This window comes from Somniosus microcephalus, chromosome 1, assembly GCF_052327205.1.
Source record: "Somniosus microcephalus isolate GS21.2 chromosome 1, FLI_Smic_1.0, whole genome shotgun sequence".
NCBI classification, from domain to species: domain Eukaryota; kingdom Metazoa; phylum Chordata; class Chondrichthyes; order Squaliformes; family Somniosidae; genus Somniosus; species Somniosus microcephalus.
This window is the reverse complement of record NC_140987.1, coordinates 15,618,156-15,645,083: the sequence shown is the minus strand read 5'-3', so window position 1 is coordinate 15,645,083 and position 26,928 is coordinate 15,618,156. Positions and strand designations below refer to the sequence as shown.

Here is a 26,928-nt window from a genome sequence, read left to right as displayed (position 1 = left end):
CAGCACAAGGTGGATAAATTCTTATTTGCATATAGGAGTGCAACGCATATGGTTACTAACCAAACTCCCGCCATGATGTTCTACAATAGAAACCTAAGATGCCAGCTGGATTTGGTCAAGCCGAACATCCGAAGGGACGTGGAGAACCGGCAGTTTCAGGGCATGAATGAAAGGCCAACTAGGGCCTTCCAGGTAGGCCAACCGGTTTTGGCCCGGGACTACCGTACCGAGAAATGGCAGCCTGGAACTATCTGCACACGATTAGGACCACTGATGTATACCGTGGACATCGGAGACAGCATAATAAGGCGCCATGCTGACCAAATCATAAAGTCATCCGAAAAGGGACAACCTACACCACCACGCTATACATCTAACGATGAAGTAGAGATACCCATATCTACCTCCGATCCGGTGATACTGGAGCCCGATGAACCCGACACTGGCCTTCAAGCCGAATCAGCCTTGCCAGAAGAACCTACTACACCACCAGAAACTACTACACCCCCGAGGCGTTATCCGGGCCGAGTCAGGAAGCCTCCTGAGAGACTAACTTATAATTAATTAATACAGCAATGTATATTATTTTGCATATAACATGTAATTAATAATTACTTAAAATATGATGTACTAGTTAGCTAGAAGGGGAGGAATTGTGGTGTATGTGCCTTTAAGAGCAATTATGGTGTATGTGCCTTTAAGAGCCCCAGGTGTGCGTAATGCCGGTAATTGCCACTTGGGCTATATAAGCCTGTGTATTGTGTATATCCTTTAGAAACCCCCCCCCAGACTTGCTTAGTAAATACCTATGAACCAACTCCTGTCTTCAGTGTCTTTATCTACACACGGACACTACAGGGTGATTGGGCAGAAGCATGGCAGATGCAATATAACGTGGATAAATGCAAGGTTATCCACTTTGGTGTCAAAAACAGGAAGGCAGATTATTATCTGAACGGAAATAGATTGAGAGAAGGGGAAGTGCAACGAGACCTGGGTGTCCTTGTGCACCAGTCGCTGAAGGTAAGCATGCAGGTGCAGCAGGCGGTTAAGAAGGCAAATGGTATGTTGGCATTCGTAGCGAGAGGGTTTGAGTACAGGAACAAGGATGTCTTGCTGCAGTTGTACAGGGCCTTGGTGAGACCACACCTTGAGTATTGTGTGCAGTTTTGGTCGCCTTATCTGAGGAAGGATGTTCTTGCCATGGAAGGAGTTCAGCGAAGATTCACCAGGCTGATACCTGGGATGGCAGGAATGACGTATGAGGAGAGATTGGGTCGATTGGGCTTATACTCGTTGGAGTTTAGAAGAATGAGAGGGGATCCCATTGAAACTTATAAAATTCTGACAGGACTGGACAGACTAGATGCAGGAAGGATGTTCCCGATGGCCGGGGAGTCCAGAACCAGGGGTCACAGTCTAAGGATAAGGGGTAAGCCATTTAGAACAGAAATGAGGAGGAATTTCTTCACCCAGAGAGTGGTGAACCTGTGGAATTCTCTACTACAGATGGCAGTAGAGGTCAATTCATTAAATATATTCAAGAAGGGGTTGGATATATTTCTTAAGGCTAAAGGGATCAAGGGATAGGGGGAGAAGGCAGGGACACGGTACTGAATTTGGATGATCAGCCATGATCGTATTAAATGGCGGAGCAGGCTCGAGGGGCCGAATAGCCTACTCCTGCTCCTATCTTCTATGTTTCTATGATTCCTGTGTAATGCCATCCCCAACCTCCGCATTACTGTTTAGGAGTCTGTAGACAACTCCCACTAACGTTTTCTGTCCGTTGGTATTTCTCAGCTCTACCCATACAGATTCTGCATCATCAGAGCTAATAACCTTCCTTACAATTGTGTCAATCTCCTCTTTATCCAGCAATGCTACCCCACCTCCTCTTCCTTTTTGCCTGTCTTTCCTGAATATTGAATACCCCTGGATGTTGCTTTCCTAGCCCTGGTCATCCTGGAGCCATGTTTCCGTAATCCCAATCATATCATATCCGTTTACATCTATTGCGCAGCTAATTCATCCACCTTATTACGAATGCTCCTCGCATTAAGACAGGAACAAGGATGTCTTGCTGCAGTTGTACAGGGCCTTGGTGAGACCACACCTTGAGTATTGTGTGCAGTTTTGGTCGCCTTATCTGAGGAAGGATGTTCTGGCCATGGATGGAGTGCAGCGAAGATTTATCAGACTGATACCTGGGATGGCAGGAATGACGTATGAGGAGAGATTGTGTCGATTGGGCTTATACTCACTGGAGTTTAGAAGATTGAGAGGGGAGCTCATCGAAACCTATAAAATTCTGTCAGGCCTGGACAGACTAGATGCTGGAAGGATGTTCCCGATGGTCGGGGAGTCCAGAACCAGGGGTCATAGTCCAAGGATGAGGGGTAGGCCATTTAGGACTGAAATGAGGAGGAATTTCTTCACCCAGAGAGTGGTGAACCTGTGGAATTCTCTGCCACAGAGGGCAGTGGAGGCCAGTTCATTAAATATATTCAAGAAGGAGTTGGATATATTTCTTAAGACTAAAGGGATCAAGGGATATGGGGAGAAGGCAGGGACAGGGTACTGAAGTGGGATGATCAGCCATGATCTCATTGAATGGCGGAGCAGGCTCGAAGGGCCGAATGGCCTACTCCTGCTCCTATCTTCTATGTTTCTATGTTTCTAAGAATGAGACGGAATCTTATTGAAACATTTAAGATTCTGACGGGGCTTGACAGGGTAGATGCAGAGCGGATGTTTCCCCTCGTGGAGGAATCTAGAACTAGGGGGCATAATTTCAGAATAAGGGGGCACCCTTTTAAATCAGAAATGAGGAGTAATATCTTCTCTCAGAGGGTCGTGAATCTTTGGAATTCTCTTCCCCAGAGAGCTGTGGAGGCTGGGTCATTGAATATATTTAAGGTGGAGATAGACAGATTTTTGAATTGTAAGGGAGTCAAGGGTTATGGGGTGCGGGCAGGGAAGTGGAGTTAAGGCCAAGATTAGATCAGCCATGATCTTATTGAATGGCGGAGCAGGCTCGAGGGGCTGAATGGCCGACTCCTGCTCCTACGTCTTATGTTCTTATGTTCTTACCTTTGTGAAGGGAACATGAACAATGAAAACATCATCAACCAGCAGATTGGACAGAAGCTGGTGAACTTGGAAAGGTTTGTCTTAACCTGTTGATCGTGTATTATTAGTGAAAGTCGCAGTGAGCAATATGAACAGTTTAACAGATACAGTCGGGTGGAATAGTTCATTGTTATTGGTAGATCTTCCATGGCGTTGCTCACAGGCAGTCTGGGGCCGAGAGCTTGGTTACTGAGCCCCACTCTCAGCTCCTCACTGTTGACCGGCTCCTCCCAGCCCTTGATTTTGGTGCTCACTCCCTGATCTGTAAATGTAGACAACCACTTATCATTGGTAGACCTCCCATGCCATTGCTCATAGGTAGTCAATGAGTGTCAGCATGGATTTGTGAAGGGCCAGTCATGTCTGACTAATCTAATAACCTTTCGGAGGAGGTCAGTAACATGGACAAGGGAGTGTCTCTGGATCTTGTATGTGTGGACTTCCAGAGGGTTAAATTATGAGGACAGGTTGCACAGACTGGGCTTGTATTCCCTCTAGTATAGAATATTAAACGGTGATATAATTGAGGTGTTTAAGATGTTCAAAGAGTTGGTAGGGTAGATCGATAAAAACTATTTCCTCTGGCGGGGAAATCCAGAACAAAGGGGCATGAGCTTAAAATTAGAGTTAGCCTGGTCAGGGATGTGATGTCAGGAAGCACTTCTTCTCCCAAAGGCTAGCGGAATTGTGGAACTCTCTCCCCCCATATCTATTGAGGCTGGGGGTCAATTGAAAACTTCAAAAATGAGTTTGATAGATTTTTGTTAGGCAAGAGATTTAAGGGATGTGGAACCAAGGCGGGGAAATGGAGTTAACATACAGGTCAGCCATGCTTGAATTGAATGGCAGAACAGACTCGAGGGGCTGAAAGGCCTCCTCCTGTTCCTAAGTTGATCAAGAGATATCAATCAAAGACAGGTAAATGGATTTGAGGTGCCGAGCAGCCATGGTCTAATTGAATGCTGGAGCAGGCTCGAGGGGCTGAAAGGCCTCCTCCTGTTCCTAAGTTGATCAAGAGATATCAATCAAAGACAGGTAAATGGATTTGAGGTGCCGAGCAGCCATGGTCTAATTGAATGCTGGAGCAGGCTCGAGGGGCTGAAAGGCCTCCTCCTGTTCCTAAGTTGATCAAGAGATATCAATCAAAGACAGGTAAATGGATTTGAGGTGCCGAGCAGCCATGGTCTAATTGAATGCTGGAGCAGGCTCGAGGGGCTGAATGGCCGACTCCTGTTGCTTTAAATGTATGCAATTACTTAACATAATAATTGGTAGAAGGCAAACAATCCCATCACTGCCCATCACCCACGCACCCTGTGCTTTGGGTCGTAACCACATGGAAACCTGTTATTGCTTTCTAGCGAAACAAGTCAGTGTAACATAAGTAAAGCCCAAAGGTTTTCCCAAATATGGTTTTAAGGTGAGGCCCCTTTTTCCAAATGGCTTCAAGCTGAAGCCACTTTAATTGGACGGGTCAAGCCGTGACATCACAGAGTAAGCCTCACACTGCACATCACACTGAGATGAGACATCACAATAGCTTTGTAAAGTAGATAAATATGAGCCAGACGGAAATACAAACAGTTTGTGAAGGCAAGGGAGCTGCACTGAGTCTGACCAACTGGCTGATCTTTCTAGGACTGAATGCGGTCGGCTCGAACATCTGAACAGCTTTGCCCTGTGAAGACAACACGAACAATTGAAACATCATCAACCAGCGGCTTGGACAGAATTCGTGAACTTTGAAAGGTTTGTCTTTCTGGGATGGCAGGAATGACGTATGAGGAGAGATTGGGTCGATTGGGCTTATACTCGCTGGAGTTTAGAAGAATGAGGGGATCTCATTGAAACTTATAAAATTCTAACAGGACTAGACAGACTAGATGCAGGAAGGATGTTCCCGATGGCAGGGGAGTCCAGAACCAGGGGTCACAGTCTAAGGATAAGGGGTAAGCCATTTAGGACAGAGATGAGGAGGAATTTCTTCACACAGAGAGTGGTGAACCTGTGGAATTCTCTACCACAGAAGGCAGTTGAGGCCAATTCATTAAATATATTCAAGAAGTTGGATATATTTCTTGAGGCTAAAGGGATCAAGGGATATGGGGAGAAAGCAGGGACAGGGTACTGAATTTGGATGATCAGCCATGATCTCATTAAATGGCGGAGCAGGCTCGAGGGGCCGAATGGCCTACTCCTGCTCCTATCTTCTATGTTTCTATGTCTTAACCTGTTTATCTTGTATTATTAGTGAAAATCATAATGAGCAATATGAACAGTTTATCAGATACAGTAATATTGATGCACAGTCAGGTGGAATAGTTCAGTTTGTTATTGGTAGTTCTTCCATAGCGTTGCTCATAGGTAGTCTGGGTCCCGGAACCTGGTTACTGATGGTTACTGAGCCCCACTCCTCACTGACCGGCTCCTCCCAGTCCTGGAGTTTAATGCTCACTCCCTGATCTGTAAATGTAGACAACTATTTACTGACTGTGACTAACTGTGTTTGGAGCTGTACTTCCAGCTTGTATCATTCCCTGTGAAAGTCAGTCAGTTACAGCAAAATCCGTGCAGATATAAAGGCTCAAATCCTGGAAACTGAAAGCAGGTCAGTACATGCTGGTTGTTCTGATCAACTTGTCCTGGACACAGAGATAGTCTGTGGGACAGCTCAGCCCGACCATTTAAAAAGTCAAGAGCGTCCCTCTTGAAACCGCTGATTGGTGTTGAATGAACGGGTCTAAATAAGAGGAGAGGCTGACAGGGAGAGTGAACAACTGAATAATCAGTTTCTCAAAGTGTTCACCAGTACTGAGAGCTCAGGGTTAAGACTCGAAGAATGTACTCCTGGGCAGTAATGCCACTGGAACTGCCTTGACCGAGCTTGGTACCTGCCCACACAGCTCGACGCTGGCCCAGGTGTTGACTTTTTAAAGGGAATTTGATAAATCCTTTTACAGGTTATATGGTTTACTATATGAGGGGAGCGATAAAATGCCCATCATTGTCCTTGTTGCAATCCAGTGATTTTTGTCATTTCTTCTTCTGCCACAGGTACAGGTTGGTGTCAGGACGAGTGAGAGGAAATGGATGGTTTCATCAAACTACCAAAAGACTAAAGTTGTCAGTAACAAAACCACAAAGACAACTGGATCACACATCCTGACATCACATCAATGCCAGCAGAGATACCACAAAGGAGGAAACAGCAACACTGAAATACCCCTCAACCCATCTCTCAGTGTCCCATCCATTTCTTTAGCGTCAACTGTACATCTTTTAATTTCTTTATTTGACGGCCAATAACAGATCCATTTAAACTCAGCCAATGATTGGAGATGGTGTTAAACCAACTCTTTCCCTTCTGGCACATTTCTTTCCCATTTTTAAAAATTTCCCACGCTCCTCTCCCTCCTCCCTAGTTCTCCCCTGGGCTGGACCTTCACGTCCAGCACTCAGGTCCCCGCATCGGCATCAAGCACCAACCCTGCTCCAACTCCAGGCTCAGTTCGGCATTGCTCGGGGTTAACTGCACTGGCACTGGATAGGGCCCAGTCCATACAGTCATCTCCGACCGATGTCGACCGGTGGTCCAAGTGTTGGGACTGAACAGGAAAGTCTCAAGGGTGGACGCTCCGGTTGTTGCCTCGATGGTGTGGAATGGGACGAGCTGGTTAAAGCCAATCCATCCCAGTGAACTACATCGGGTGAAACCCCGGTACCACTTGTACTGAGGCCTCCCAGGACAGAGGAAGAGTCCTCCTCTGGCACCAGCTGGTACGGAGGTGTCCGTGCCTACTGGTGCCAGAATCAGGCTGGTTCACCCAAGCGCCACCAGCTACTGTTGGTGTGTCCTTCACCAGAGGCATCCATCCCCTCTGGTGACACCAACGCAGCCCCGGGACATTGGTCTCCAGTTGGCGCCAGCTCATTTGGGGGCACCACCCTCGGTGGACTCGACCCTACACAGGGTCACCTATGCTGCGGGTGATGTCCACTTTGGTGAGTGCAGCTGCAGATCTCTATTTATAGATCTGTGGCTCCCACCCACCACTGTGGACCCACCTTCAGCCGCTCCCTACGACACTCGAGAGGCACTCCCAGGGAGGGTGCGTGCGCTCCAGAAACCAAACTGGGAGCCTGAGTTGACCACGGCTTCCGTGTGTTGAGGTTTTTCCATGTATTCAAAACAAGGGTGACTTCGAGTCTGAAACTGTGAGTTCCGGAAGTCCCATCACTTGTGGGGATTGAGTCTTTACCTGGGGTCTTGCAAAGGCCTCAGGCATCGACCTTTGTTGGATTTTCCCTCCCAATTTCCAAGGCGGTTTGGGCGGACTTGATAGGCGCGCCCCAGTTATGGCCAAGGTAGACAGCCCCGCCACTCTGCCTCACAACTTAAAGTTCGCTGGTACAGCTGGTGAACTTCAGTCGAGAAAGCCTCAGAAGGAAGGGAACTGCCCAGGAAACTAGTCCTGTTCCACCCACCAGAATCCAAATGGTGGGACATGTGGGTCTGGCGGAACTTCCTGCAGGGTTTGGCGCATATCCCGAATTCCCTGCCATCAAATCCACTGGGGCTGGCTTCACTGACCAGTAGGTGAGTTGAGGGAGCAATCCCTGCCAGAGAGGACCACCTTCAGAGAGCATCTGCTGCAGCAGCAGACTGTGTGGGTGCTCTCAATGTAGGAGCAGGATCTATCGTCCAGTGGATCTTGCATCGCCACTTAGTTTGTCCTCACACCTTGGGGATCCTTCAGGTTCTGCAGATGCCCATTGGTGCTGAGGGCTTCTTTGGCGAGCAAGTGGAGGATCTGCTGTAGCAGAACCTTCAGGCATTCCCGAATTGACACACAAGGGTGGGAGGGCACTGCTCACTTTGTAGCTTAGCCCACCCCATCTATAGGCCCCTTCCACTCGCCAACACCAGTCCACTCACCATCACCAATCCATTCACCACCACCATCCACTCACCACCACCAATCCATTCACCCCCACCAGCCTATTCAAGGCCTTATCCGGAGCACAATGTCCTTTGTATCTTGCTAGCCCGTCATTCCAGATTAGGACCTGGAATGCAGGTAGCTCACAAGTAACATTCGAGACCCTGTCCAGCTCCACCTCCCCCAGCAGTGATCATGCCTGGATAGCCCACCTCAGAGTTGTGTGGGTGGGCTATTTCCAGTACTTCCCTGTGGAAGTGGATCACTCTGGATGTTTGGTTTGTCCATCAGAGGAACCATCTACTAGTGGGCATACTGGCAGGTCTTCTACCATCCACACTGAGAGCGAGTGATCGTCATCCAGAAGGCTCAACTGTTGGGGGTATTTCTCCAGTTGAGCCTTCTGGATGACCATCACTCTGCCAGTAATGTATCCACAGGTCTCCTTTGTCGCAGCATCTGAACTAGAGCTGGTGGTCCTGGGAGCACAGTGTTCTCCATACATTGGTGCTACAGCCATCAGGCTCTTCAGCTAATGCTTTGACATATGGGTGGGAGCCACATTCAGGATGAATGGTCTTCTCGGCCAGTGATTTCACTTGGCATTTCAACAGGCTCGGGGTGTGAACGGTATAATAGGACATCTCCACTTTCAGACTCGGTGCAGGGTAAGTCAGTGTGTCTGCAGACAGACAATATGACAAGGGTCCGGTAAGTCAACAAACAGGGTGGGACCCTCCTTCCTGGGTCCCTCTGTCAAGATGACGCGTTGCTTCCCATTGGTGCTTGAACAACGGGGTGACACTCTTGGTGCCACATTTGGCCCGGGGAGGACAACACAACAGTCGGCACACTCAGCTGCTCTGTAGTCCACCCTAACTAGTGGATGATCCACACTGAGGTAGTCCAGAACATCTTCAGGACTTGGGGGGGTTTACCAGGTCGATCGACTTGCTCGCATCACCGGATAATCACCAATCTGCTGGAGGACCTCAGGCTGTCGGGGCGGAGGCCCGACAGTCTTTCGTACTTTTGTTTCTGGATTCTGTTGCTCAGGGTTGCCTGATCTCCAGGATGCTCCAGGAAATTGCAGCAGGTGGTGGTTCTGGTTAACCCTTTAGTTACCTCACAAACCGTGATTCAGGAACACCCGGGTGTTGAATACACACTTTGATTTCAGGAGCCCACGGGAGAAATCCAAGTCATTTTTAGAGTATAGAGGACCCTACCTTTTTTAGGGAATTTTTCATTCTGTCATCCTCCACACACTGCTGGACACTGTCCAACTGGTACTCAGGGTGAGAAGGGTGGACCGTACCTGCAAGTGAACAGATTCTCCGGCTCCCAGGACAAATAGATCAAAGTGGGTGTTATTCACGGGCGCCAGCGCCAGATCCAAACAGTAAGCTGAACCGTCAGGATCTGGATCCTGCCAGCTTCTGATTGATGGCCTGGCAGTTGAGATGGAATGCCCGTCAGATTAGGGTATACCAGCAGTGCGGCACTCCTGGGTAATGCTCACTTTATTGTGTCTGTCCTGGTCATTTAAGCCTCTGTTCCCATGCAAGTACCTCCACCTTCCTCGTCCTCAGTACTACTTGGTTAGTCGCCAGCTGTGTGTGCAGAATGCCTGAATGAAGATCACAGCTCCCTTATCAGCTGTTCCCGTGTCAGCTGCTCCCTTGTAAGCTCCTCTTCATTCTTCAAGTGACGCGGCATTTGCCACCCACCTGGTTGTCTCTTGGGTCTAGTGGGGAGTGTTGGTATGTCTTTTCCTCGTTCTGGGTTGTCTTTGGGTGTCAACAAACTGGGTTCTGGGGTGTGCTAAAAGTTAACACTGCACGGGAGTCGGGGAGGGAGGGGAAAAACAAGTGGGTTTGTCCTTCAAAGTTAGGACGTCTTAACAAAATGTCTTAACAGGGAAGGTCACGCCTTAAGAGATTTTCCCCAGGCAAATTGTGCCGATGCATCCCAGTAATTAGATCGATATTCCACCCTCAATTCGGCCTGTCAATGTTTAGGAACGGATGTTCCCAGCAAATTAAATGGTGTCACAGTTAACACTTTAAAGAAAAGATTGGGGACAGTTTTCGTTCAACCTGGAACGACAGAAATGGAAACAGTAGACAACCTGCCAACCAGTTTCTCGTCATCGCTGAATATTGGGTTTGTGACTGCTGCTACAGAACTAGACTGGAGATTGTTGAAGACCAGGCTCCCGGGGATTGTGTTCAATTGATGTTAGCAGAGTTGAAGTGAGAAAGTAATTGTCTCAGAATATTTGGGCCATAATGATCTCCTGGACTAGTTTCGATCGCCTAAGGGGGTCGGAGAGGAATTTCCCAGATTTTTTTCCCAAATTGGCCTGGGTTTTTATGTCTGGTTTTTCGCCTCTCCCAGGAGATCACATGATGGGGGGGTCTATATATTGCGATGGACAAGGCTGGATGGACCAGGGAGTCTTTTCGTGTACAAGTCATCTTTCAATAACTGAAATGTGAGAAGTTTAACATCTGAAAATAAACATGGATTGAAAATGAGCAAACTTACTGTGTGTCTCCTGATTTGTGCACAGATCATTGAAGGGAACAGAAAGGGGAAGAGATGAGTTCTGATTGTCCCTGGGCTCAGTTACTGACTGGGTGAACTCTTTGAGCCACACACTAGGCTGGACCCAGATTGATTCCCCAGTCTGCACATACAAATATACAAAAAGACATACTAAAGTAGATGAAGACTATCAGGCCCATTAAGCTCACCCCATCCAGTAGACAGTAGGGCCTCACATGCTGCCGTCCCACCTACCAGTTACGCTATCTCTGGAAACAGACAAAGAAACATGGCCAATTCAGGAAAAACCTCTGGCCAATTGCTCTCCAACTCCCAACACATGACAATCTAAACTAACCACTAACTCTCGCTGTAGCTGGTAATGTCCTCTCAGGGACTGGCCAAGAACATACAGCACAGAAGGAGGCCATTCAGCCCATCGTGCCTCTGCCAGCTCTTTGAATGCACTATCCAATTAGCCCCACTCTCCCGCTCTTTCCCCGTAGCCCAGCAAATTTTTCCTTTTCAAGCATTTACCTAATTCCCTTCTGAAAGTTACAGTGGATGGAATTATAAGTTGGTGGAATTCTGTCATGTGTCCCCAAAGTTCCAGTAACTAAATTGCCAAATCCCCCAGTCAGTAAAACCTGGATTGGGCTTATTCAGTCACTAAAACACCAGTGGCACTTTCAAAGTCCCAGGCCACGTCAAGGAACTCCTCCAAACACAATTAACCAACAAAGTAGTGAATTGGTACAAAAACAAATACTAGTGGGGAGGGGCTGGGGGTGAAGAATTGAGTGGGGGAAACAAGACAACACTTGGCATGTACTGAGAGGCAGAGTCGTGTGTTGGGTGTCCAACTCTGCAGGATATCCCGGAGTCTCCAGGAATTTAATCTCCTGGATTTTTTTTTATTCGTTCATGGGATGTGGGCTTCGCTGGCAAGGCCAGCGTTTATTGCCCATCCCTAATTGCCCTTGCAAAGGTGGTGGTGAGCTGCCTTCTTGAACCGCTGCAGTCCGTGAGGTGAAGGTGCTCCCACAGGGAGCACATATAGGCCAGCAGGGTCTGGAGTCACATATAGGCCAGCAGATTTCCTTCCCTAAAGGACATTAGTGAACAAGGTGGGATTTTAGTGCAATCCAATAGTTTCATGGTCATCATTACTGATGGTAGCTTTTTATTCCAGATTTATTTACGTGACTGAATTTAAATTCCCCAGCTGCCTGTGGTGGGATTTAAACTCATGTCTCTCAGATTGTTTAATCTAAGTCTGTCTCTGGATTGCTAGTCTGGTAACATAACCACAATGCTATCATTCCCAATTGCAGCTTTGAGCAAACCTGGGATAAAAGTCACCAGGGCATTAAAGAAAATGAGATTTTATTTCCATTTTCTTTGACCACTTTCATTCATTTATAAAAATATTGGAGACGGGGGAAAAGGCGGTTGCCTCCAGCAGGTCACGTGATGAAAGCTCCAGGAATACGTCCAATCAGAGATGGCGACTCGTGTTGTGTGACTCACGCCATTTATATACCACGACAAAATAAAATAATAGCAGGCGTTGATAATTGTGGGTGGCACCAAGACACACACGTGCAGAATGTGAAACCTGTTGAATAATCACTGACTACTGAGGCACAAGTGGGTCTAAATAACACTTTAACAAACAGAATGGCTGCACATTAATGGCACAGTAATTAACTTGGGATATAATAGGCTTTATTTTGGAAGTACTGAACTCCCAAACTCTCATTACCACACGGCTTGCCAAGAAACAACTGGATCTTCTATCAATCACAGGTGTTAGAACTCACAACCAATCAGCACAGTGTTAACCCTTCGCTCCCCAGAAGTTTAAAGAACTTTAATTTTCAATTGACATTGAGAATGACTATTTTGGGGACTGCCTCCCCGGTTTAGCGCCAGGATTCTCCCCAGATAACCTGGGCTTATAACGTACTGTTCACATCGTTAGTGCCCCGAGGCACTTTAGAGAGTAGAATGAGATGCCAAATAGTAATACTAAGAAAGAAGCAATGGACACAAGTAACACTGCCCCTTCACTGGACAGCTGCTGACGATAACCTTCAATCCGCCCTCGCAACAGATGTCAAGCCAGCTCCTTCTTCAAGGTGAGAAATGACCCTGGATGATAATCCTGAGATTTATTCTCCTTTTTGTTTCTTATCCGGCTCCCGACATTAAATTACTTGGTTTTATTACCCCATTGTCTTCTATTTGCAAACGTGAGCTATTGGAGCTTGATAGACAAACATGCTCACACGTGTCGCCTAGAAACACAAACAAATTGATTTTTTGTTAAACAGTGAGGATATTGCACCGTGAGATCCAATCCATGTGCTGCCATCAAAAATGGGTGAATAGTTTAGGGTCTGGTCATTACAAGGACAATGTTGAAGGATAAAGGACCGACTGAAAGGTTGCTGCTGAATTTAGCAAAGACCAACTTTCCAATGTTGATACCAGGTAAACAATAGCACAAGGCAATTTTGATTTACGCCCTCCAATTTCTCAGTAGTGCATCAAGAACTTGCATTGATAGACCTTTCACAACATCAGGACATCCCAAAGCACTTTACAGCCAATGAAGCACTTCCTTAAAGTGTAATCGCTGCTGCAATGTAGGAAACGCAGCAGCCAATTTGTGCACAGCAAGCTCCCACAAATAGCGATGAAATAATGACCAGATAATCTGGTTTTTTTAGCGATGTTGGTTGAGGGATAAATGTTGGTCCAGGAGAACTCCCCGACCCTTCTTCAAAATACTGGCCATGGGATCTTTTAAGTCCACCCGAGAGGACAGATGGAGCCTCGGTTTAACATCTCATCCGAAAGACGGCACCTCCGACAGTGCCGCACTCCCTCAGTATGGCACTGAAGTGTCAGCTTAGATTACGTGCTACCACTGGGCCATGTAGGCACCTAAATCAAACAGCTAGATGATTTTAAAAGCACGGGATAATGGAACAAGAAACCTGAATGGGTTTCAAGAAGGAACTAGACAGGTTCTTATCAACAAATGGGATTCAGGGTTATTACATAGAAACATAGAAGATAGGAGCAGGAGTAGGCCATTCGGCCCTTCAAGCCTGCTCCGCCATTCAATGAGATCATGGCTGATCATCCAAATTCAGTACCCGGTCCCTGCCTTCTCCCCATATCCCTTGATCCCTTCAGCCTTAAGAAATATATCCAACTCCGTCTTGAATATATTTAATGAACTGGCCTCCACCGCCCTCTGTGGCAGAGAATTCCACAGGTTCACCACTCTCTGGGTGAAGAAATTCCTCCTCATTTCAGTCCTAAATGGCTTACCCCTTATCCTTAGACTATGACCCCTGGTTCTGGACTCCCCAGCCATCATAAACATCCTTCCTGCATCTAGTCTGTCCAGGCCTGACAGAATTTTACAGGTTTTGATGAGATCCCCTCTCAATCTTCTAAACTCCAGTGAGTATAAGCCCAATCGACACAATCTCTCCTCATACGTCATTCTTGCCATCCCAGGTATCAGCCTGGTGAATCTTCGCTGCACTCCTTCCATGGCAAGAACGTCCTTCCTCAGGTAAGGCGACCAAAACTGCACACAATACTCAAGGTGCGGTCTCACCAAGGCCCTGTACAACTGTAGCAAGACATCCTTGTTCCTGTACTCGAACCCTCTTGCTACGAAGGCCAACATACCATTTGCCTTCTTAACCGCCTGCTGCACCTGCATGCTTACCTTCAGCAACTGGTGCACAAGAACACCCAGGTCTCTTTGCACTTCCCCTTCTCCCAATCTATTGCCATTCAAATAGTAATCTGCCTTCCTGTTTTTGCCACCAAAGTGGATAACCTCACATTTATCCACATTATAGTGCATTTGCCATGTTTCTGCCCAATCAGCCAATCTGTCCAAATCGTACTGGAGTTTCACGACATCCTCCTCACAACTTACCCTCCCACCCAGCTTTGTGTCGTCTGCAAATTTGGAGATATTACATCCAATTCCCTCGTCCAGATCATTAATATATATTGTGAACAGCTGGGGTCCTAGGACCGATCCTTGCAGTACCCCACTAGTCACTGCCTGCCACTCGGAAAACGACCCGTTTATTCCAACTCTTTGCTTTCTGTCCGCCAACCAGTTCTCTATCCAAGTCAATACCTTGCCCCCAATCCCATGTGCCTTAATTTTGCACGCTAATCTCTTATGTGGGACCTTATCGAAAGCCTTCTGAAAGTCCAAATACACCACATCCACTGGTTCTCCCTTATCTATTTTACCAGTTACATCCTCAAAAAATTCCAGTAGATTAGTGTAAATCCATGTTGGCTTTGTCCGATCCTGTCACTGCTTTCCAAGTGCTCTGCTATTACATCTTTTATAATAGATTCTAGCATTTTCCCCACTACCGATGTCAGGCTTACCGGTCTATAATTCCCCGCTTTTGCTCTACCACCTTTTTTGAATAGTGGGGTAACATTAGCTACCCTCCAATCCATGGGTACCGTTCCAGAGTCGATCGAGTTCTGGAAGATGACCAGCAATGCATCTACTATTTCTAGGGCCACTTCCTTAAGTACCCTGGGATGTAGATTATCAAGCCCTGGGGATTTATCGGCCTTCAGTCCCATCAATTTTCCTAACACCATTTCCCTACAAATACTGATTTCTTTCAGTTCCACCCTTTCATCAGGCCCTATGTTCCCCGGCATCTCTGGGAGGTTATTTGTGTCCTCCTTTGTGAAGACAGAACCACCAAGATTAGAAACGCACCAAGGGAATACAGTGATAGGTGGGCTCATCAGAACATAAGAACATAAGAAATAGGAGCAGGAGTCGGCCATTCGGCCCCTCGGGCCTGCTCCGCTGTTCAATAAGATCATAACTGATCTGATCTTGGCCTCAACTCCACTTCCCTGCCCGCTCCCCATAACGCTCAACTCCCTTATCGTTCAAAAATCTGTCTATCTCCACCTTAAATATATTCAATGACCCAACCTCCACATCTCTCTGTGGAAGAGAATTCCAAAGATTCATGACCCTCTGAGAAGAAATTCCTCCTCATTGCCGATTTAAAAGGGTGCTCCCTTATTCTGAAATTATGCCCCCTAGCAGGCAGGTAGTGCAGGGGTCCCCTGTGATCATCCCCCTCTCAAACAGATATACCACTTTGGATATTGGTGAGGGAGATGCTTATCAGAGGAAGGCAGCAGCAGCCAACTTCCTGGCACCGTGGGTGGTTCTGCTGCACAGGACGGGAGGGAAAAGAGCGAGAGAGCTATAGTGATAGGGGATTCTATTGTAAGGGGAATAGATAGGCGTTTCTACGGCCGCAAACGAGACTCCAGAATGGTATGTTGCCTCCCTGGTGCAAGGGTCAAGGATGTCTCGGAGCGGCTACAGAGCATTTTGGAAGGGGAGGGTGAACAGCCAGTTGTCGTTGTGCATATAGGTACCAACGATATAGGTAAAAACCGGGATGAGGTCCTAAAAGCTGAATATAGGGAGTTAGGAGGTAAATTTTAAAAAGGGCCAGGTCTCTCCAGACGTTGCCGATAACCCAGACACTTGAATCTGGGAATTCGATTCGTGCCTCTTCTCAGCATCATCTGCAGCACTTGAATATCTTCCTTGTGTCTCGGTAACCAGAACTGGACACAGTGCTCAAGGTGGGTCTGACCAGAACTGGACACAGTGCTCAAGGTGCGGTCTGACCAGAACTGGACACAGTGCTCAAGGTGGGTCTGACCAGAACTGGACACAGTGCTCAAGGTGGGACTGACCAGAACTGGACACAGTGCTCAAGGTGGGACTGACCAGAACTGGACACAGTGCTCAAGGTGGGTCTGACCAGAACTGGACACAGTGCTCAAGGTGGGTCTGACCAGAACTGGACACAGTGCTCAAGGTGGGACTGACCAGAACTGGACACAGTGCTCACGGTGGGTCTGACCAGAACTGGACACATTGCTCAAGGTGGGTCTGACCAGAACTGGACACAGTGCACAAGGTGGGTCTGACCAGAACTGGACACAGTGCTCACGGTGGGATTGACCAGAACTGGACACAGCGCTCAAGGTGGGTCTGACCAGAACTGGACACAGTGCTCACGGTGGGATTGACCAGAACTGGACACAGTGCTCAAGGTGGGTCTGCCCAGAACCGGACACAGTGCTCACGGTGGGATTGACCAGAACTGGACACAGTGCTCAAGGTGGGACTGACCAGAACTGGACACAGTGCTCAAGGTGGGACTGACCAGAACTGGACACAGTGCTCAAGGTGGGTCTGGCCAGAACTGGACACAGTGCTCAAGGTGGGACTGACCAGAACTGGACACAGTGCTCACGGTGGGTCTGACCAGAACTGGACACAGTGCTCACGGTGGGTCTGACCAGAACTGGACACAGTGCTCAAGCTGGGACTGACCAGAACTGGACACAGTGCTCACGGTGGGTCTGACCAGAACTGGACACAGTGCTCAAGGTGGGTCTGACCGGAACTGAACACAGCGCTCAAGGAGCTGTCTGACCAGAGACCCTGTACAGTGTGACCGTTATCCCCTCTGACTTTTATTCTACTGTTCTAACGATGCTGTTCAACATATTACGGGCTTTGTTCACTGTTCCTCTGCATTGGTTGGACATGTTGGCTGTCCATTCGACGGAGACCCCTAGGTCTCGTTCAGCATCATCCTTATCTGTTATAACACCATTCATGAAGTATGTGTTTTATCTACTTTTCCTTCCTGTTCACTGTACCTTATGCTTTAAATTCCACCTTCCGTTGTTCTGCCCACTTGTAAATTATGTCCACCTCATTCTATCATTTCGGAGCTGCCCCCTCCAACTCCCGAGCTCCTCCTAGTTTGATATCATCATCAAATTCGACCAGTTTACATTGAGTTTCTGCATCCAAGCCATTGACGCAAGTTAGAGACAGTAATAATCCCAGCACTGAGCCCCAGGGCACCCCACTCAGTGCTTCCGTCCACCTCTAAGAAGTACCACCTGACAGCCAAGGGAAACCTCACAGATGTGTAAAATGGCAGGCTGTCTTGAGTTATGTTGGTCTCCTACCCTAGAACAGGTGCCCAGCTCTTTGCTGTAAAGTGCTGATAAAGGGCCTGTGAAGGAAGTAAGTATTCAGAGGGGAATCATGGAACCTTATGTAATGGGAGTGGTCTGTATTAAGCCAAGTGCACTGTAACACAGCGCTGATACCTCCCACGTGTTATACTCCAGCAAGTAATAGTGCTAAGGGCCGCTCCACGGCCCAAAGTTCCTGGGTGGGTCTTTCCTCTTCCACCCCTCTGCCCCAATCAAAATTTACAAGTCCTGGCCTGCTCGAATGGAGAGGCCATGTTTGAATGTGACCTGATTGGACCGAACCAGATCTGATCAATTAGGACATGTTCCTCGTGAATCAGTGCTTATGGTGCCTGTACCCAACGTGAGGCAGAGCCTGTACCCAGCGCGAGGCGGTGCCTGTACCCAGCGTGAGGCGGTGCCTGTACCCAGAGCGAGTCAGAGCCTGTACCCAGCGTGAGGCGGTGCCTGTACCCAGCGCGAGGCGGTGCCTGTACCCAGCGCGAGGCGGTGCCTGTACCCAGCACGAGGCGGAGCCTGTACCCAGCGTGGGGCGGCGCCTGTATCCAGCGCGGGGCGGAGCCTGTACCCAGCGCGGGGCGGAGCTACACAAATGCAAGTCTTTCCCGGCACAGACACGATGGGCCGAATGGCCTCCTTCTGTGCTGTATCATTCTAGAACGAGCCTGGATTTTCCCACTGCACTTAAAATGGTGCCCATCTGAAAACCCTAGGCTTTAGTAGCTGGGATCACACACACACACACCAAGAGTGGCTTCCTGAGCAGGAGGGCTGCCAGCAGCCACTGAACTCATAGAATGATACAGCAGAGAAGGAGGCCATTCAGCCCATCGAGCCTGTACCCAAGCCGAGCCTCCGGAGGAAGAGTAAACGGCGGAAGAGAAATAACGCAAGCGCTTTGTTACCGGTTGTTGAGTGCTTTCATCGCCTCTTCCATCTGCAAGTATTCCGCCGCCTTCCACACATCGCTCGCCTCCTCTTCCTGCAGCACCATCAGCTTGGCAGTGTAGGTAAACTCGATCAGGTGTCGGAACGCCAGGTTACTCACCCCTGAGACCACAGAGCAACCAGTGTCAAAAACTCAGTACAGCCACCTCGACACTGCTTCAAATGAAGCCTCATTGCAACCTACTCAAACTCACTCTTTTCCCTGGGCCTCAAGACTGCGGAGTTTCTTACCAAATAACCTGCATTTAGAAACGCAGGGAGGTTACAGCAGTGTAAGGCCACGGGGGCCCCAGCTTAGCTCCCCCAGCGAGAAGGAGCCCGCCGCCTCCCTATTGTAGCCTCCAATTGCTTCTTCAGTGATACTTCATGGATTGATCCCTGGGATGAGGGGTTTGTCCTATAAGAGGAGATTGAGTAGTTGGGCGTCTCTGGAGTTTAGAAGAATGAGCGGTGAACTCATTCAAACATATAAGGCCTAGAAATTTGGTGGGCTGCGCCACCAGTTAGCACCTAAAGAGGGCACTCAGTGGCTTTAGCGCCACTGGCCGCGCCTCCCGCGATATTGAGCTGGGGCGCTAATGGCGGCGTTAACCTGTTGCGCTGTGCCGCCTCTGATGACGTCATCGGTGTGCGTAGCGCCCCGATCCAGATATTTGGCAGCGACCGCCTCTGTAGCGCCGTTCGCAAATGGCGCCCGGTTCACGGGGCCTTCCTGTGGCGCAAATTAAGGTGGAGGTGCGGGGCGGCCGTTTTTTCCGGCGGCCTCCTGATCGCCCCCCGCGGCAGTGCCGGCTGTTTCCCGAGAGCCCGGCACTTCTCCTCAGTGCCGGGCTCTTTTGCCGGCACTCGCGATCTCTGATCGCGCTGGTGCAGGCCCCTCCCACTTAAGAAGGGGAGGAAGGCCTGCAGTACCGCAGCGCGCCGTGCCGCAGCGTGTGGCGCTGCGGCACGTTGCGCTGCGATATTCAGTTTCAGCGCCCTAAGAGGGACGCGGAGCGCCTTGAGCCTCGCCCCGTGTCCCTCTTGGGCGCTCAAGCTGAATTTCCGACGGTCGCTACTGCTCCAAACGCTGCGCTAAATCCGGCGCCTAGGCGAGCTTGGCGCCCCGTTTGCCGCTCCACCCAATTTCTCCCCCATAAGATTCTGAGGGGGATTGACAGGGTAGATGCTGAGAGGTTGTTTCCCCTGGCTGGAGAGTCTAGAACTAGGAGTCATAGTTTCAGGCTAACAGGTTGGCCATTTAGGACTGAGATGAGGAGAAATGTCTTCACTCAGAGGATTGTGAATTCTCTACCCCAGAGGGCTGTGGATGCTCAGTCATTGAGATCGATCGATTTTTGGACTCTAGCGGAATCAAGGAATGTGGGGATTGGGCAGGAAAGTGGAGTTGAGGTTGAAGATCAGCCATGATCTTATTAATATAAGAACATAAGACATAGGAGCAGGAGTCGGTCATTCGGCCCCTCGCGCCTGCTCCGCCATTCAATAAGATCATGGCTGATCTGATCTTGGCCTCAACTCCACTTCCCTTCCCGCTCCCCGTAACCCTTGACTCCCTTACCTTTCAAAAAGCTGTCCGTCTCCACCTTAAATATATTCAATGACCCAGCCTCCACAGCTCTCTGGGGAAGAGAATTCCAAAGATTCACGACCCTCTGAGAGAAGAAATTCCTCCTTATTTCCGTTTTAAATGGGTGCCCCCTTATTCTGAAATTATGCCCCCTAGTTCTAGATTCCCCCACGAGGGGGAACATCCTCTCTGCATCTACCCTGTCAAGCCCCTCCAGAATCTTATATGTTTCAATAACATCCCCTCTCGTTCTTCAACCTCCAATGAGAATAGGCCCAACCTGCTCAACCTTTCTTCATAAGTCAACCCCTTCATCTCCAGAATCAATCTCGTGAACCTGCGCTGAACTGCCTCCAATGCAAGTATATCCTTCCTTAAATAAGGAGACCAAACCTGTACGCAGTACTCCAGGTGCGGTCTCACCAGTGCCCTGTACAGTTGTAGCAGGACTTCCCTACTGTTACACTCCATTCCCTTTGCAATAAAGGCCAACATTCCATTTGCCTTCCTCATTACTTGCTGTACCTGCATGCTAACTTTGCGATTCATGTACAAGGACCCCCAGATCCCTCTGTACCTCAGCATTTTGTAATCTCTCCCCATTTAAATAATAATTTGCTTTTTTATTTTTCCTACCAAAGTGGATAACCTCGCATTTTCCCACATTAAACTCCATCTGCCAGATTTTTTCCCACTCAGCCTATCGATATCCCTTTGGAGTTTCTTTGCATCCTCCACACAATTTGCTTTCCCACCTATCTTTGCATCATCAGCAAATTTGGCTACATTACACTCGGTCCCTTCATCCAAGTCATTAATCTAGATTGTAAATAGTTGAGGCCCCAGCACTGATCCCTGCAGCACCCCACTAGTTACAGTTTGCCAACCTGAAATGACCCATTTATCCCGACTCTCTGTTTTCTGTTAGTTAGCCAATCCTCTATCCATGCGAATATATTACCCCCAACCCTGTGAGCTCTTATCTTGTGCAGTAACCTTATGTGGCACCTGATCAAATGCCTTCGGGAAATCCAAATACACCACATCCACTGGTTCCTCTTTATCCACCCTGCTTGTTACATCCTCAAAGAACTCCATCAAATTTGTCAAACATGATTTCCCTTTCATAAAACCATGCTGACTCTGCTCGACTATATTATGATTTTCTAATTGAAATTTCTATTGAATGGCGGAGCATGCTCGAGGGGCCATATGGCCCACTCCTGCTCTTATGTATGCCTACTCCTGCTCTTATGTATGCCTCCACTGCTCTTATGTGGGGTCTACTGCACAAGTTCGTTGAATGCAGTTCACATCCCAAGGTGCTTCACAGAAGCTGAGCGATAATAGGAGGGATTATTGAGAGAGAGAATATTGCAGAGAGGGAAACAAGGGAGGGAGAGAAAGTGCAAGGGGGAAGGGTAAGACAGGGAGCTGCAGGCAGTATGGCTGAAACAGCTGAAGGCACTGCCACCAGCAGAGGAATGTGTGCGCGGTTGGGGGAGGGGGGGGGGGCGGGGGAGGGGTGGAGATAGCACCTCCCAAACCCGTGACCTCTAATACCTAGAAGGACAAGGGCAGCAGGCGCATGGGAACACCACCACCTCCAAGTTCCCCTCCCTATAAAATTCTAACAGGACTAGACAGACTAGATGCAGGAAGGATGTTCCCGATGAATGGGGAGTCCAGAACCATTGGTCACAGTCTAAGGATAAGGGGTAAGCCATTTAGGACAGAGATGAGGAGGAATTTCTTCACCCAGAGAGTGGTGAAACTGTGGAATTCCCTACCACAGAAGGCAGTAGAGGCCAATTCATTAAATATATTCAAGAAGGAGTTGGATATGTTTCTTAAGGCTAAAGTGATCAAGGGATATGGGGAGAAAGCAGGGACTGGGTACTGAATTTGGATGATCAGCCATGATCTCATTGAATGGTGGAGCAGGCTCGAGGGACCGAATGGCCTACTCCTTCTCCTATCTTCTATGTTTCAAGTCACACACCATCCTGACATGGAAATATATCGGCCGTTCCTTCATCGTTGCTGGGTCATAATCCTGGAACTCCCTCCCTAACAGCACTGTGGGAGTACCTTCACCACACGGACTGCAGCGGTTCAAGAAGGCGGCTCACCACCACCTTCTCAAGGGCAATTAGGGATGGGCAATAAATGCTGGCCTTGCCAGCGACGCCCACAGCCCATAAATGAATTTTTTACAAAGTACATGAGGTGTAAGTCTGAGGGGCTGAGACAGAGAGCTGGAGATGTTGCACAGGGAAAGGTGCTGAGGCTGCGGAAGGAGTTATAAATATTTCCAAGGACTTTGAATTTGATGTGCTGAGGGACAGGGGCCGACAGGAGGTGGACAAAGGGAGTGGTACTGGGCAAATGGGGCAGGGTGTGGGCAGAGGCGCTTTGGGTGAGCTGATGATGATCAGGGATGGAGCTGGGAGATCAGCACTGCGAGAAGTCTTCCCTTCCCCCTATGGTGAAAAAGCTTCTAAACCATTCCGAACCACTACTTTCTGTGCTTTGGGTTCTCAACAAAAGAGTCATTCAAATCATTGGCCACGCAGTTCCTACAAGGAGCCCGCAGCTGAACCGTTAACCGGTGTCTTCCCAATTCACGAGCTGACGGACCCGCTGAGTATTTCAAGTCTTGATGGATTCTTTCTTTCACCAATGTGTGGTGGATATTTCACAGCTCACTCAGACAGTAAAAGGCCCCTGCATACTGTAAGAGTGTGCTCTAGTGACTGCAGGTACAGCAGGGGTTAGATACAGAGTAAAGCTCCCTCTACACTGTCCCATCAAATACTCCCAGGGAAGGTACAGCATGGGTTAGATACAGAGTAAAGCTCCCTCTACACTGTCCCATCAAATACTCCCAGGGCAGGTACAGCACGGGTTAGATACAGAGTAAAGCTCCCTCTACATTGTCCCATCAAACATTCCCAGGGCAGGTACAGCACGGGTTAGATACAGAGTAAAGCTCCCTCTACACTGTCCCATCAAACACTCCCAGGGCAGGTACAGCACGGGTTAGATACAGAGTAAAGCTGCCTCTACACTGTCCCTTCAAACACTGCCAGGGCAAGTACAGCATGGGTTAGATACAGAGTAAAGCTCCCTCTACACTGTCCCATCAAATACTCCCAGGGCAGGTACAGCACGGGTTAGATACAGAGTAAAGCTCTCTCTACACTGTCCCATCAAACACTCCCAGGGCAGGTACAGCATGGGTTAGATACAGAGTAAAGCTCTCTCTACACTGCCCCATCAAACACTCCCAGGGCAGGTACAGTTCAATCCCTTGCTGTGCATTAATGGACAAAGCAGCAAAGCGCACAATTGCTATTGGTGCTGTTCTGAGTGCACTGGGTATTTGTGGGTTTTAGTCAGACTCAAATTGAAATGCGGTCCTTTCACCCAACTCTCTCTGGTCAGCCTATTAGAATAGCTGCAGGTGGACGTAGGAAGCATGTTAGTAGTGGGAGTGAACAATGTGGTCGTGAAATTTAATCAGGAAAATTACAGTAGGTCGCCATGTGAAAAATGACAGGACCCAAGTCCATGTCCCTGCCGCTAGCCTTAACTACACAACTCTTCCTACACCAACCGCCTGCTTACCCAGCACCAAGGCATGGAGGAGCCAGAAACTGCTCCATTGGCAAGACAGCAGCCAACCTGCTCAATTCCCACCAGATATTTCACACCTTAGCCCCTCCACTGCCACCGCCCTCCCTCCACCGCCACTGTAAATCATTTGCTTCCAGCTGACAACAGCATGCCTAGGTTGACTGCGAGCAGAGCTTGGAGCCCTACATCCTACCCATCACCAAGGCCATCCATTCCCAACTATTCCTGCTGGGAACCCATCACTGCTGGCTCCGATCTTGCCAACGTCGAGCTGCAGAAATTCAGGCCCATTCAGACATTGGCGCTGGACAAGCAGATGGTCAGCACAGGATTGGTGATTGGGAGCCCCAGGGTGTTGGCGGATAAGATGCCCCCAGGCCTTCGCCACTGTTGTTCCAAAAATGGCGGCTGGAAATTGCACGAAAGCGCCGCCTTCCACCCCTGCAGAAACCCTCATCCACGCTGTCACCGTCTCCAGGCTCAGCTTCTCCGCCACTCCCTCATCGCCTGCCTCCCAAACATCACCCTACACAAACCCTAACACGTGCCAAACTCAACGCTCCCCTCATCCACCTTACCTGTGGTCACGCTCCGAAATCTCTGCTTGCTGTGTAATTCCCCTACTCCCCCTGCTGAAACACCTTATGATGTTTGTTGTTAAATGCTTCAGATATACAAGTGCACGTGTATTACATTGAATGTACAGCACAGAAACAGGCCATTCGGCCCAGCTGGTCAATGCCGGTGTTTATGCTCCACACCAGCCTCCTCCCACCCCTCTGCATCTCACCCTATCAGCATATCCTTCTATTCCTTTCTCCCTCATGTGTTTATCTAGCTTCCCCTTAAATACATCTACGCTATTCGCCTCAACCACTCCCTGTGGTAGCGAGTTCCACATTCTCACCACTCTCTGGGTAAAGAAGTTTCTCCTGAGTTTCCTGTTGGATTTATTAAGGACTATCTTATATTTATGGCCCCTAGTTTCGGTCTCACCCACAAGTGGAGACATTTTCTCTACGTCTACCCAATCAAACCCCTTTCATTTAGATGTTTTATAAATATATTAAGAGTAAGAGGATAACTAAAGAAAGGGTAGGGCCTATTAGAGATCATGAGGGTAATCTGTGTGTGGAGGTGGGAGATTTCGGTCGGGTTCTTAATGAATACTTTGCGTCTGTTTTCACAAAGGAGAGGGGCGAAGCAGACATTGTTGTCAGGGAGGAGGAGTGTGAAATATTAGATGTAATAAACATAGTGAGAGAGAAAGTATTAAGGGGTTTAGCAGCTTTAAAAGTGGATAAATCTCCAGGCCCGGATGAAATGTATCCCAGGCTGTTAAGCGAAGCAAAAGAGGAAATAGCAAAGGCCCTGACCATCATTTTCCAATCCTCGCTGGCTTCAGGTGTGGTGCTGGAGGACAGGAGGACTGCCAATGTGGTACTCTTGTTTAAAAAGGGAGAAAAGGATAGACCGAGTAATTACAGGCCAGTCAGCCTAACCTCGGTGGTGGGAAAATTATTGGAAAGAATTCTGAAGGACAGGATAAATCTTCACTTAGAAAGACACAGATTAATCAAGGATAGTCAGCATGGATTTGCTAAGGGAAGGTCGTGTCCGACAAACTTGAATGAATTTTTGAGGAGGTAACAAGGAGGGTAGATGAGGGTAGTACGTTTGATGTAGTGTATATGGACTTTAGCAAGGCTTTTGATAAGGTTCCACATGGCAGACTGGTCACGAAGGTAAAAGCCCATGGGATCCAGGGCAAAGTGTCAAGTTGGATTCTAAACTGGCTCGGAGACAGGAAGCAGAGGGTAATGGTTGATGGGTGTTTTTGTGACTGGAAGGCTGTTTCCAGTGGGGTTCCGCAGGGCTCAGTACTCGGTCCCTTGCTTTTTGTGGTATATATCAATGATCTAGACTTGAATATAGGGGGTATGATTAAGAAGTTTGCAGATGATACTAAAATCGGCTGTGTGGTTGATACTGAAGAAGGAAGCTGTAGACTGCAGGAAGATATCAATAAATTGGTCAGGTGGGCAGAACAGTGGCAAATGGAATTCAATCCAGAGAAGTGTGAGGTAATGCATTTGGGGAGGGCTAACAAGGAAAGGGAATACACAGTAAATGGTAGGACACTGAGTAGTGTAGGGGAACAAAGGGACCTTGGAGTGCATGTCCACAGATCCCTGAAGGTAGCAGGCCAGGTAGATAAGGTGGTTAAGAAGGCACACGGAATGCTTGCCTTTATTAGCCGTGGCATAGCATACAAGAGCAGGGGGGTTATGCTTCAACTGTATAAAACACTAGTTAGGCCTCAGCTAGAATACTGCGTGCAGTTCTGGTCACCACATTACAGGAAAGGTGTGATTGCACTAGAGAGGGTACAGAGGAGATTTACAAGGATGTTGCTGGGAGTAGAGAATCTTAGCTATGAGGAAAGACTGGGTAGGCTGGGTCTGTTTTCCTTGGAACAGAGGAGGCTGAGGGGAGACCTTATTGAGGTGTATAAAATTATGAGGGGCCTAGATAAAGTGGATAGAAAGGACCTATTTCCCTTAGCAGAGGGGTCAATAACCAGGGGGCACAGATTTAAAGTAATTGGTGGAAGGTTTAGAGGGGATTTGAGGGAAAATTCCTTCACCCAGAGGGTGGTGGGGGTCTGGAACTCACTGCCTGAAAGGGTGGTAGAGGCAGGAACCCTAACCACATTTAAAAAGTACTTGGATGTGCACTTGGGATGCTGTAACCTGCAGGGCTACGGACCAAGAGCTGGGAAGTGGGATTAGGCTGGATGGCTCCTTGTTGGCCGGCGTGGACACGATGGGTCGAAATGGCCTCCTTCCGTGCTGTAACTTTCTATGATTCTATGATTTATTGCGCAAATGGGTAAACAGAAAATTTCGGACTGATGCCAGGAGGCACGTCATCACGCCAAGAGAGTGACCAATACCCGGAATGGGATCCGGGTCGGCAGCAAAGGCAAAAGCTCTGAAGTCTTTCAAGAGGATGCTGTGC

General features: G+C 48.5%; 1 protein-coding gene across 2 annotated transcripts in view; it reads right to left on the bottom strand.

Annotated features, from left to right (window-relative positions):
* LOC147123944 (zinc finger protein 131-like) overlaps positions 1–26,928 on the bottom strand; it is a 111,556-nt gene that overhangs the window by 69,523 nt on the left and 15,105 nt on the right. Inside the window, exons 4-5 of one of the 2 annotated variants that reach the window (XM_085969946.1) lie at positions 18,656–18,800; positions 12,305–12,922 (exon numbers count right to left, since the gene is read on the bottom strand). In XM_085969946.1, coding sequence (XP_085826072.1) covers positions 12,910–12,922; positions 18,656–18,800 — 158 coding nt within the window. In that variant the 3' untranslated portion in view covers positions 12,305–12,909. Of the gene's footprint in view, positions 1–12,304; positions 12,923–18,655; positions 18,801–26,928 lie in introns of those variants that run through there. The other variant, XM_085969936.1, reaches the window with a different exon arrangement.